Genomic DNA, 13286 nt, shown 5'->3' on the forward strand with positions numbered 1-13286 from the left:
GTGTGCACAAGCATCTGGTGGCCAACTTGTGTGAATGCCACTAGTGGAGTATGGTGTGTAGCACGTTGTCGGACTAGGGACTTGGCACATAGGTACGACATAAAGGCTTATAGCACACCTACCTCCTTGGGGAAAGGGTACTCTCTGATGTGGGTATTGGAGTGACTGATGACACATCCTTGGCATCTGTAACGGGCACTGCTTGTGATGGCAGCAGCAGCAGAAGGAGATTCTGACCTGAAACTAGTTAGTAGGGGACGAGTTGTGCAGCTGCAGACATATGCAGTGGCTATTCCCCTGTAAAGTGCCATAAAGGAGAACCAGCAATAAGGGCACAGATAGCATCTTAATGTCCAGGTCCTCAAAATGGTGGAGCTGTGCTGATGGTGAAGGTGTTGGCCACTCACACAGTGTTGTCAGGTACATCCACAGTGAAGGACCCAAAGGCGTCAGCCCAGGTGATAGTGTAAATGCAGGTGGCAGCGAAGCACCATGGGATGGGCTGGCAGTATGAATCAGGGCACTGAACCCCGGAGGAGAGGCAGGAGGCAGCAACACCCACAAGGTGGGCAGGTCTGCTTCTGCAGCAGGAACACCCCACAAGGCCTGGACAGGCACTGAGAGAGGATGTGAAGGAGGTGGCAGTGGGCCCTTGGTCCTTGCCATGCTTTAAGGATGCAGCTGATTGTGGTGGCATGCCACCAGCCCTTTGCTGGTGCCCACCATAAAGAGGCAGCAACCGCAGCAGCTGTGGACCATAGCTGGAATCCACTTTGTTCAGCAGTCGAACCCCAGAGGCAGACCATGGAGACAGAGGTGAACCGCAATGTGGGTCTCGCTGGTGGAATGCATCAAGGCGTCATTCATGGAAGAGTTTGTAAGATATTTCCTCATTTGAACCTTCAATAAGCAGACGTTTCATTCCACCTCATGTTAGGTAGGGGGTGAAAAGGAGGAGCAGCCACATGGTGAATGCCTTGATGAGTGCAAAAATCATGATAGGTCTGAGACACAAACTGTGGACCGCTATCTGTCACAATCCTTTACAGAAAAATTTTTTTAGAGGTACTGAACTTTACCCACAGCTGATACGGAAGGATAGCAGATAATGTATGGAAATTTAGAGAAAATATTGGCAACCAACAACTAATAATAATTTAGGAAGGGGCCTGCAAAATCAAAATGGATGGGTTACCACGGGCTCTGCTGTGCAGATCCCAAAGGGAGCATCACCCGTGGTACCAACTGTTGTTAAGTACACTGTTGTTGAGTCCACTGAGGCCATAACAACACACACAATGTCACCTTTGATGATAGGCCTAAATACGTGTCAACGAGCCAACAACTTGATATGAGAGATCTTCCAATGTCCCACATGTAGGAGCTGAAGCACATCTTGCCGTAGGGTGGCTATGATCACAACTCTGGGCAACAACCCATCTGTAGCTAAGGCAATACCACCATCAAATGCCAAAAGGTGGTGATGGACAGTAAAGAGTTATATAAATGATCGGAATCTCTGTCAATTAGTTGATCCAACCAACAAGCTGAACACAGTGAACAACTTGATGCAAAATCAGATCAACAGCAACAGTAGTTGTGATCTGGGAGCCCGTAATAGCAAATACTTCCATTGTATCCACTGTATTTTGCACCTCAACATCTAAGTGAAAACAAAGGGCTCATTGTGATCAAAAGAGGATCTGGCCCCATCACAAGCTAGGACCATGCATCAGCATAGCCATGCTGTGTGGTAGGCAGAAAATGTATTTTATAGTTGTAGCAAGATGGGAGCAAGGTCCAACACTGGAAGTGATGTGTTGCTTTGTTGGGTAATGAAGCAGAAGGAATAAACAGCAAAACCAAGGGCTTGTGGTCTGTAATGAGAAGGAACTTTGACCCATACAAGAACACACGAAACTTTTTTAGGGCGCAGATTATGGCAAGCGCTTCCTTTTCAACTTTGAAGTAGCACTGCTGAGTGGAGTTGAGCGTTTTTTGATGTGTATGCTATCATACATTCGGAACCATCTTCATAATGACATACAAGAATGGCCTTGTTGCCATACTGAGAGGTGTGTGTAGCCAAGATGAGGTGGTGGGCAAGTTGGAAGCTAGCCAGAAAAGGAATAGAAAGCAATTTAGATTTCAAAAGCATGAAAGCACACTTACAAGCCACTATCTAGTGAAAGGAAATGTCCTTGTGAAGGAATTAATGGAGAGGATGCACCAGCATGGCTGCACCCAGAATGAACCTGGGATAGTAGGATATTTTCCTAAAAAATACTTGGAGTTCTTTGACTTTGGAAGGGTGAGGCAGAGCTGTGGCAGCAGCAACATGATGACAAAAAGCTTTGCACCATCCTGAGAAACATCAAATCACGAATACCCAATGGATGACTGAAAAAGTGGAACTTAGTCAAGGTGCACTTCAACCTTGCAGTATCTAAGACCGTGAACAAGTTCATGATGCACCTATTATGATGACGTTATTAAGAAAGTTGATGCACCCTGGAATGAATATCATCAGTTGTTCTTTAAAATGATGAGAAATTGCAGAAGTGCTAGCCACACTGAACAGGAGGCCCTGATATTAATACAACGCAAAGGACCGATTAATTGCAGGGAGCTGTTTCTAATCCTCATCCAATGCAACTTATAAATAGACATCATATAAATCGATTTTCATGTAAAACTGGCCTCCAGCAAGTTTGGCTAATAACTTGTCTTGACAGAGCAAAGGGTGGGTGTGAATGATAGATTGAGCATCAATGGAAACTTTAAAATCACCGCAGAGGAAAATCTGACCATTCAGTTCTTTAACAATCATGAGGACATAATGGGTTGTATGACTCCAAAGACATCAGCTTGTCCAATTCTGATTTTACTTGACTGCGCAGTGCCACTGGAATAGAGCGCACACAGAAAAAGTGTGGCTGTGCTATATGTTTTCAAGGTAAAGTGGGCCATAAAATTAGCGACACAACACAATCCAAAAAAAACTCAGAACAAAGAGATTCTGACTGGTGATACGGGAACAAGGTGTACCGCATCAGCAATGAAAAAACAAAAGCACGAAAAGCATCCAGACTGAACAAATTGTCAATGCCAGCATCATCCACTACCATAAAGCTCAAGGAAAAAAAATCAAAGATCTATATATAATGGGAGCCATAAATTGCCCTAAAATTGAGATATGCTCCTTATTGTAAGTCATCAAACATTGAGTAACTGAAAACAATGACAGAGTTTGCGGGTTCAGCAGTGTCAAAGCTACACCCACATCCAATTGTAGTCTGAGAACTTCGTCCATCACTCACACTTCAGTAAACAGTTTTTGTTATATTAAAACTGTCTTCTTCAGAAGGTATTATACCTATTAACAAATATTATGACATTGTGTGTAGAACAGATATGATATTATTACAACAAACAAAATTACAGGAAATGTTAACAAATAATTTTAGTGAAACATACTCACATAGCATCACGTTATCTGTATCCAATGTGGGAGTCATTGACTCCGTGTAGTACATGTATATGTCATCCACTTAATCACCATTTAAAATACATGCTTTAAAAGTAGTAGTGCTCTCCTGCACAGATTTATCTTAAAATTTTTGAAATATCACACATTTGATGTTGGATCTAACTACATGTAGTGTGCCATTTGACAAATTGTGTGCCACATACAGAACTAATGACAAGCTGACAAGTGCCAACAGGCTAAAGAGTAGAGGCAGTATTTTCAGGTCGCCTCTGATAGGTGGCATTCATGAGTGTCCTGTATGAGCGCAGCTGCAATGAGCAGCATGTGTGATATCAAAAGTCCATATTCATTATTTGAATTAACATATTAATCAAAAAGATTGAAAGAGGAGAGAAGAGAGAAGAGGGGGAGCAAAGTGTGCCATTAAAATCATGTGGCTAACAAAGAGCCCATAGGCTCAGGTCAATATCATGAAAACGTACGACAAGTATTTGTGTTTGAATACACAACTGCAACAAGTGTGAGTGTCGAAGCAAAAATGCTCCTAGGAAATATTATCAATGTATCAAATACTGAAATATTAATTTGACCCCAGACACAAGGGAACACTGTAAAAGTACAAACTGTGATAGGCAAACAGCAAATATTAAAAGACAATAAAGATAGGTGAAAGAGAATGGGGGAGGGGGTGGGGGCAGTGCTAGATCATCGTGTTAAAGAAAGTGGTTGTACCAAGAAAGTATTCTGTATGAACAAATACACTAGAGTTGGAGGGGGGGGGGGGGGGGGAGTGTTGTAAAATACCCTCAAGTAATGAATAAACAAAGGCCACTAAGTAGTGTACCTATGGCTAGAAATCAGCTATGGGCAGAATAAAACACACTAAAAATTTAAAAAAAGTGGGTGGTTCTAATATGGTTGATTAGTAAAATGTTGAACAGCCACGTAACTATGGATGATAAATTGTATGTTGTAAAATAACAAAATAAAAGATGTATTCTTAGTGAAAATAGAATTCTGAGGAAAACAAACACCACATGGAGGCCAGCACTGAACTTGGCTACTTGGCAAGAAGTAGAGGCTTAAAGCCTTCTAGGAAATGTCTACTTGCAAGCAGAAGTTGATTGTTTAGGATGTAGCCATCATTTTCATTTAAGTGTTTTAAAATTTCGAGCTCTCCCCATAAATCTAATCTACAATGTTTCACTTCTTTGTGTAAGATTACAGTATCCTCTAAAACCTTCAGAGTACGATCAGAAACATGTAAATGGTCTTCAAAGATGGGATAGTGTATATTATTACCTTTCTTCCCCAAAAAGATATTCTTTATATCTCACCTTGATTGCGCCACCAGTTTGTCTACTATAGTAACTGGGACTGTCACTGCAGATCATTTTGTAAATGCTTGAGTCTAAGAATGCATCCTCAGCATTTCTGATAGTAGCCACATGACTTTAGTAGTAAACTTTTTTACTCCCTTCCCTCACCCTTTTCAAAATTTTCAGTTAATATGTTAATTCTAGTAAAGAAAATGTAATTATCCTATCAAACACGCTGCTCATTGCAGCTATATGCATCAGAGGCAACCAAAAACTAGTGCCTCTACTCTTCAGCCAGTTGGTGCACGTCACTAATTCTGTTCTTGGCACACTCACACGCTACAGAAACCAAAGCCATATTTTTTATTTAATGTTATGTATACAGGATGATCAATTCATCTGAAGATACTGAAATATCCCTAAAACTAACATTCAGATCCAAACAATTTACAGTTGAAATATGTCTATCTGTGAGGGGGACATCCGATGATACCAAACTCGACTGTCGCCCCACCACATGTGTGGGGGTGGGGAGGTACCTTTGAAATCTTAAATGGGAACCCCCATTTTCTATTGCAGAATCAGATTCTACAGAAAGTAACATGTAATTTATCTGGAACACTTTTTTCATTTCACAACAGATGGGGCTATAATCGGAAAAATCAAAATGAGTAGAAAACCATTGTTTCAAAATGCTATCCAATGATCCATCTCCATGCTTTAAGGGTAGGACAGGCAGTTATTTCATAATTTTTAATGGGAAACCCCATTCTCAATGCTGTATGCCCCTGAAACAATGAAAAGGGGACTGCTCGACATGCCATTTTAGCCGCCTATTGAACTACGACTTATTATAACAGGCAGAGCATCCCATTAAAAATTATGAAATAATTGTCTGTCTGACCCTCACACTGTGGAGGTGAGATGTTAATTTAAGTGTCACTGAATAGCATTTAGAAACACACGATTTTCTACCCATTTTGATTTTTCGGATTAGAGTGCCATCTGTCGGATAATGAAAAAAGTGTATTTTTTGGGTCCAATGTGTTGTGTTCAAGATATTTCAATGCATTCACATAAATTGAACATCCTGTACATACAAATTTTTCAAGTAGCACACTACATGTTGTTGGATCCAATGTCAAATGTGTGAAATTTTTAAAATTTTAAGACCAAGCTCTACAGTAGAAAGCAACTACTTCTGATCATGTACTTTAAATGATGATTAAATGGATGATACTACCTGTACTAGACAGAGTCATCAACTTCCACATTGGATACATATAATGTGATTCTATATGAGTATGTTTCACTAAGCTGATTTGTAAACATTTCCTGTAATTTTGTTTATTGTAATGATACCATATCTGTTCTGCTTACAATGTTGCGATACCTGTTAATAAACACAATATGTTCTGAAGAAGACAGTTGTAAAACTGTCAATAACATGGTCAAGGTTTAATAAAACTGTATTTTGCAACTGGCTGGCTGTTATTCCCAATCCACTGAAGCTCTTGCATGCACAGTTGCTGGAGTGCACCCATGTTCAAAATTTTAAACGTTTGTTTTTACTCGTAAGCAATGGACATCCCTGTCCATCTCTGCAGGAGAGGGCTGGGAGTGACAGACAGAGGCTATACGTCCTTTTTTTTTCCTGCCATTGTTACAAGTCGCCCAGTGTTTAGAGCGCATGACCCTGTAATGTTGCATGAAACATGTAGGCAAAACAGGAGTGCTGAGAGCTGCCCTGCTGAGGTGGTTATTGTTTGACACAATGCTGTCCAATGCAGGGCAGAGGCCACATTTGTATGGCTGCTATGTTGTCCTCCCCCTGACAACTAACTGATACCTGACAACCAGTAACAGGAGCCACCACGGCAATGTCACACCAAGCCTCAATCTGATCACCAGCAGCGTGAGATACTTCAAAAGACTGAGAAATATGCAACATTTCAGCCAAAGGTGGATTCTCACACTGTAGTACACATTGATGCACCTTCAATGGCATCACAGACCATACAAATAGCACAGAAATCATGACAAGTATCAGTAACAAACCCACATTTGCGACTGAGGCTGTGGAGCCCAGTAGGAGTGTTGGAGGTATTCATGACATTGACAGAACTTTATACATGCTGTAGTCACATGCACACATTTACAATGATAATTTGACGACAACCTATACATTTCATCAAACAAAACTGACCCAGGTTCCTGGATTGATGCTAACTGGCACAACAGCTGGTAGATCCAAGGAGAAATTCAAGAAAGGAACACGGCCTTACTCATGTTTGTATCGGTGACATTAAAAGCAAGAAAAGGTTGCCAAAGCTGCGTCTTGTAAGCCTTCCAGTCTTCGGTCACTTCATTGTAAGGGGGAAAAGATGACAACTGACAAGTACACCAACAGCATGGAAGCCTGCACCATCAAAAGGCAGAAAAGTTCATGATAGCAACTGTAAGAGCCTACTGCTGCTCAAGGAGAGATTTGAGCACTGCCTCCATGGACATGAGAACTGACAGAAGAACCAGCTAGACTGAGCACACAGAAGTTAACACAACACTCATCACCAACTGTGTCACAATGCTAGACACAAATAACAGTATGGTCACAAGAACAAGAGTTTATGTACCCACAGTCAAGTAAACACCAACACTATAACAGCACAACAGGCAGCAGAACACAATCTGAGCATGGGCACCTGTCATACTGCCCTTATATAGACGACAGCACTGGTGCATGGTGCAGCAGGTGCTGCACCATGTGCATAAGTCGTGAGTGCCCTCCAGTGGCCAACCCACACAGATGCTGGGGCGAGTAATTGAGTGTAGCATGCCGGCGACCTGGTGCTGCAGTGCATATCCAGGTATAATGTACACGATTATAGCAATTTGAATAGCCATCCCATGAACTACAAATGAAATACCCCCGTTCCCACATAACATGCTCACACACATACAGAAATTTATCAACGGAAAAAGTCTGAATGGAATTTAGGGTATACAACAAGCATAAGTGGATATTTTGCAGAATCACAGTTCAAGGATGGAACTAATCCATGTAAAAATACTACACAAAGTGCACTGACCTCAAAGGGAACTACACGAAAAAGTAAGTAAATTTTTTAGCCAAGTACACATCAATCTAAAACAAACACACACACACACACTTTTTTTGTTGTTGCTACAAGTGAAGAGTGCGTACATTTCCTACACTTTTCCATAATGGTCATTTTACTGGATTAGGAGCAGTACAATAACACAATATTTTTAAATTATTAAATTAATCAAATAACTTAACTTAATTACATTATATGTTTTTCCTGTTTCATGTAACATGTAACTTACTTTGTTGTTACTGTAAAAAACAGTTTAACTGTGAATATGTTTTGTCATCATTTCCAAATACCCACCTGAAGCCCCATCCATCAATTGCACTTGCAAAGACAACATTCCCTTTCTCCGGTGAAAAATAAATATTTGAGTCATCAATATCTTCCAGACCTGTAGTCCAGTCATAGAGGCCTCCAATAGTTACAGAAGATGAATCTGATGCAGATTTTCCAAGGATTTCTGTTGTAAACAACTGTGCCACCACTGCATTCACCTGGGAGGGTCATAATACAAATAAGACAAACTGCTTTATACTATGTATTCTGCTTGCTTTAAAATATTAAAATGCAGTAATCATTAAAATTACAGAGAATATCATTGATTTAAGCATTTAGGTGACCACTTCATAACTATTTGGAGTCTTCTCACAGATGTGAAAAGTTGGATAAATTGACTATGAGGGCTTGTCATAATGTTTTAATAACCACCTTGAAAAAACAAAATGATGTAATTAATTTGATGTTTGTTAGCAGGAACATATCTGCAGTCCTTGTACACATGGAAATCCCCTTGCCACAACACTATCAGAAGAGCTGTAACAAAATGGTGCAGCACTTTGATAAAGTAGAGTATCATGCAATAATTCATTTTCTGCATTTGAAGGTGAAGAACAATGCAGCAAAAATGCTGAGTTGGTGAGGGGGTACAGCAACAATGCCCCATCCTACGAGCACAGGCTAGATGGTGCAGATGCTTTCAGAGTTGTTAACCAAGTCTGGATGACAAAATATAAAGTGCCAGACCAACTCAATATGAAGAACAAGGAATTGCTAGGGAAGCAGAGGCCCCGGTGTTCAAAGATTGAGACTCTAGTACCTCCCGCCGCGGAAGTCGAACATGCGCCAGAACAAATGGACGTGGTCAGCCCATAGAGGGCTCCGCGTCCACGGCGGCTATTCCGCGCAGCGGCTCTCGCGCAGCAAAGGTGCCACCGCTACGCCACGTACAGACAGCGGCCAATAGCCGCTCCCTCCAATTTCATATATAGGGACCCGCTCTGCCCTAGTCCAGTCAGTCTGGTACTCGCTCTGGATTGTGTCTCTATCTCAGCGGTACTGCGTTCTTGTCGTTGCTCGTTGTTGACATTTGCCTGGCTCTGGTTCCGAGTGGATTTACTGTTGGCGTTTGGTGTTGTGGTTTCTACAAGCCTTTGTTGTTATCTCTTCCTTGTTGTGTCGGTCATTGTCGGTTGTTGTCAGTTGTCGTTGGTCTGTCGTCCGACTCGTCCTGGTGTTTACCCGGTGGTGCGCGCTCCACCGCCGGCGGCTTCCCCACCTGGCAGCTCCAATCCGCAGCCCAAGGTGTTCCCGCGGTTGGTTTTGGCTGCTACAGAGACAGCAGCAGAAATGTTGCAGCAGAACAAGACACATGACTTCTTTTGATGCCTGTCATCTCGTATGAGTGCTGGGTATATCACTGCAACCCCGAAGCAATGGGCCAAAGCAAGTAGTGGAAACATGGATTCATCAGCACCCATAAGGTGAAGACACAAGCATCACTTGGCAAGTTACTGATGCTGAGTGCGTTTTGTGATTGGCATGGAGTACTGTTAACACATTATGCTCATGAGGGAGAAACCATCACAGGAGCATACTACTGAAATGACCTGATGAAGTTACTGGAGGATGTCTACACGAAATGCCATGGGAAACTATCAAAGGGCGTGCTTCTGCTTCACAACAATACTCCAGCTCATTCTGCCAGAACACAGTCATACATGACGATTCTCTATCAAATTTTGTCTTACCCTCCACCCACAAACTCCGTCCTCATATTCTCCTTACATAACACCCAGTGTCTGCTACCTCTTTCTTTAGTTGAAGGAACCATTGTATGACACATTTTCAGAAAGGCACCGAGGTGATTATTGAGCTGAATCATTTCCTGAATAACCAAAATGCCAAGTTCTACAATGAGGTTTCTGCATTGTTGGGAAAAATGATTTTCATTTAAAGGTGAATATGCTGAGGACTAACACCATTGCCAAGTTTCATCATTGCAGATTGGTTTTTTGAGATGATAATTAAAGCTTTATAATTATCTCTTGTAGAAGATTTATTTTAACATCAAGACTTCATATATGAAGCTCCTGTTTATCGAAAAATTTCAGCTACACAAATTTCATATGTCTGAAATCTTTAACATACATTGGTCAGCATCCTACGCAAATGTTTTGGTACGATGCTTCCAAATAACGATGAAGTAACATACTGAGTCTGTACAGCATTATCTAGTCAATTACCTTGTTCTACTTGAGAACAGCAAATACTGTCTTCTTGTGTAAACCTAAGTTACTTCAATATGTCCTTCAGATTCTGGGCTGTTGACATAAAACTGTTTTACAATGCGTCATTGCTAACAACATACCACATATTTTTCCATATCTGGCTCTGTCACAGAATTTTCTTTCTATGTCCTTTAGCACTAATCCCCCGTTATTTCTCCTTTATATTTTTACATTTATCATTCATAAAGATCATACTGGATAATCCTTGGTGGAATACAAACAATGAAATGAGTCGAGATAGCTCTCCACTATGTGGTGTACAGATGCAGAAACAAGAAATGGAATAGATCCTACCTACAATCCTACCTACACAATTCATAGAATTTGATAGGGAGATCCAGACAAGTGGGTTTGTAAAGCAGGCACTGAAGTTGGCCATGTGCACTCTTCTATAATTCAGTTGCCAAACCTGTCCTTCGCCACAGTTTGACCATGAACACACACACAGGTCATCAGTTTCTTTAAATTGCATACATAAGAACTGCCTTCAAACATATCCTCTGGTGTTAAAATCAACTGACTTCATACTTCCACTAGTCCCTGTCCAATACTTATTTGCAATATACAGTGCATTTTGTTAAGAAGTACTACGCAGTGTTCCTTCGGACATGCATGCTAGTCCAAAGGAACAGGCGCTGCAGCAAGTACAGCCACCATGAAAAACAGGAAATATATTCGAAGTTACGAATACAAACCACCTTCAGCTGGATAATGGAATGACGAAAATGAAAATATGTGCTGGACTGGGACTTGAATCCAGGTTTCCCTCATCAGATGAGCGATTGCCTTAACCACTTTTGCTATGCACGCTTGACTCACAGCCAGACCCAAACTTCCATATATCATCGTTTATGAGTCACAACCTGCAATCGTATACATTATGTAATTCCCGTACAGGGGGATGACTTTTTAACTGACGTATGCCTCTCCACAGGAATGTTGCATAGTACTTGTTGATGACAAAGGCACTGCAAGATTGTATTTATTTGCGACACCAGGCTCGAGTTAAGTGTGAAATTTGGGTTTTAGACCCAGTATGGCACAAATTTTCATTGTCATCATTCCATTTTACAGTTTATGGTGGTCTGTTTTATCTACTGAGAATACATTTCATGCAATACTATCTCTCCAAGTGTGTCCCTATCCTATTTATCCCCCCCCCCCCCTTCCACCCCTCAGAGTCTTACTAAAGACAATCCACCTGTACCTCAATCTCTCCACCCTATTTAGTTTCACTGCTGCCTCATCCACATTGTGGAGGAATGTCTACCATTCTTTCACCCCCCCCCCCCCCCCCAAATTCCTTCCTCCTCCTTAAACTTACACATACAACACATCACTACCTCCTCTCACTTCACCAGGTTGCAATTATTCCCATCACATTTTCCATGTTGACACCATGCACTGCACCCATAACACTTCATCCACTCTTTCCCTACCTATCTTCCTAGGTTACCCCAAATAGTGCCAAGGCCATGTAGTTGTGCATGTGTGTGTCTATATTCTATGAAGAAGTTTGCTAGTTTGAGCAACAGTGTTAAAGTTCTTATTTACATGGTTATCCATAGTGCCTCCATCACACAGTGTGTAACTTTCATTAATCAGTCAGTCAGTTAGATACCAGGTTTTTTATGTACTGACATTTGTTTCTGCCTCTTTTTGTGACTGGTCACTTAGCTTATTTCACACTTACTTTTTTGCCAATCTTCCCGTAAATGTGTCCCTTCAGCAGGAGATTGTTCAATGACTCAGTCTCTTTTCTTACCACAAGAATTTCCTTAACATATTTTTAACACTTCTGGAACAGGAAGTGTTTGGGACTAAATACCAATGGGAAAAGCAGATAACTATATCTGCTATTAATTAGTACATATATTACTTGAATGTTGAGTGCTTGTTCTTATAATTTACTTTCTTTAATATCTTAAGCATTTGTTAAGCTAGTAACAATATTACATACCTGCTCAAGTACTTGTGTCAGATGCACATAAGCATCTAATGGAGACAACTTCATCTCCAGAATGAGTCGATCAATCTTATTCAGCACCAAGACTGGAACAATATTTTCGAGCCATGCTTGTCTCAAAGCAACCTAAGAAAGAAAAATTTTGTTTGTAACAGCATCAAATCCCAGCATTTGTTGTGTTACTTAACCCATATTTCAAACAATCACACACTTCTTGCCTTTTATCTATCAACAGAGCGAAGACTGTGTAACTTTACCTTTACCTCACAAAGGAAGTGCTTTACATATTCATTTAGAGCAAATTTGGAAAATCAGTTCCACAGCATGAAGGTGGGATACAAAAAAAGGAAAAACAGGCTACAGGAATAGATTATGAAGTCATAAAAAATAAACAGTTCTGATTCAAATTTCAGAATATCCTTGACAATAAGAAAGAGATGGACACTAAGTCAAAGATTAAAGTCAAACACAAAAGAAAAAGGTACAAAAGTAATACATAAAAAAAATGAAACAACAGATCATCCACCCTTTTCAACATTAGTAACAAAGCACAGATTGATGGACTAGCCAAAAAATAACACTGGCATGAATGGTCAAAAAATTGGAAGGAAAAACATAGTTTATTGCCATCAAGTTTAAATGTACTAAGTGAACATAACAAAGAAAGTAGTACAAATGGTAACTGCAAACAATACAATAATTCCCAAAATGAATTTTCACTTTGCAGTGGGGTGTGTACTGATTTGAAAACCCAAGCACACCTCAAAAGCCACCCAGTAAACACTTAACTATGAAACACAAAGTCGCAGGTTTGAGTCGTGGTCAAGCACA

At 40.7% G+C, this 13286-nt stretch overlaps 1 protein-coding gene across 2 annotated transcripts in view; it reads right to left on the bottom strand.

Moving 5' to 3' along the window:
- LOC126199308 (elongation factor-like GTPase 1) overlaps positions 1–13286 on the bottom strand; it is a 630571-nt gene that overhangs the window by 565694 nt on the left and 51591 nt on the right. For both annotated transcript variants that reach the window (XM_049936141.1, XM_049936142.1), the window contains 2 exons: positions 12450–12581; positions 8223–8416 (listed from right to left, as the gene is read on the bottom strand). In XM_049936141.1, the coding sequence (XP_049792098.1) occupies positions 8223–8416; positions 12450–12581 (326 nt within the window). The remainder of the gene's footprint in view (positions 1–8222; positions 8417–12449; positions 12582–13286) is intronic.

This window comes from Schistocerca nitens, chromosome 8, assembly GCF_023898315.1.
Source record: "Schistocerca nitens isolate TAMUIC-IGC-003100 chromosome 8, iqSchNite1.1, whole genome shotgun sequence".
Taxonomy (NCBI): Eukaryota; Metazoa; Arthropoda; class Insecta; order Orthoptera; family Acrididae; genus Schistocerca; species Schistocerca nitens.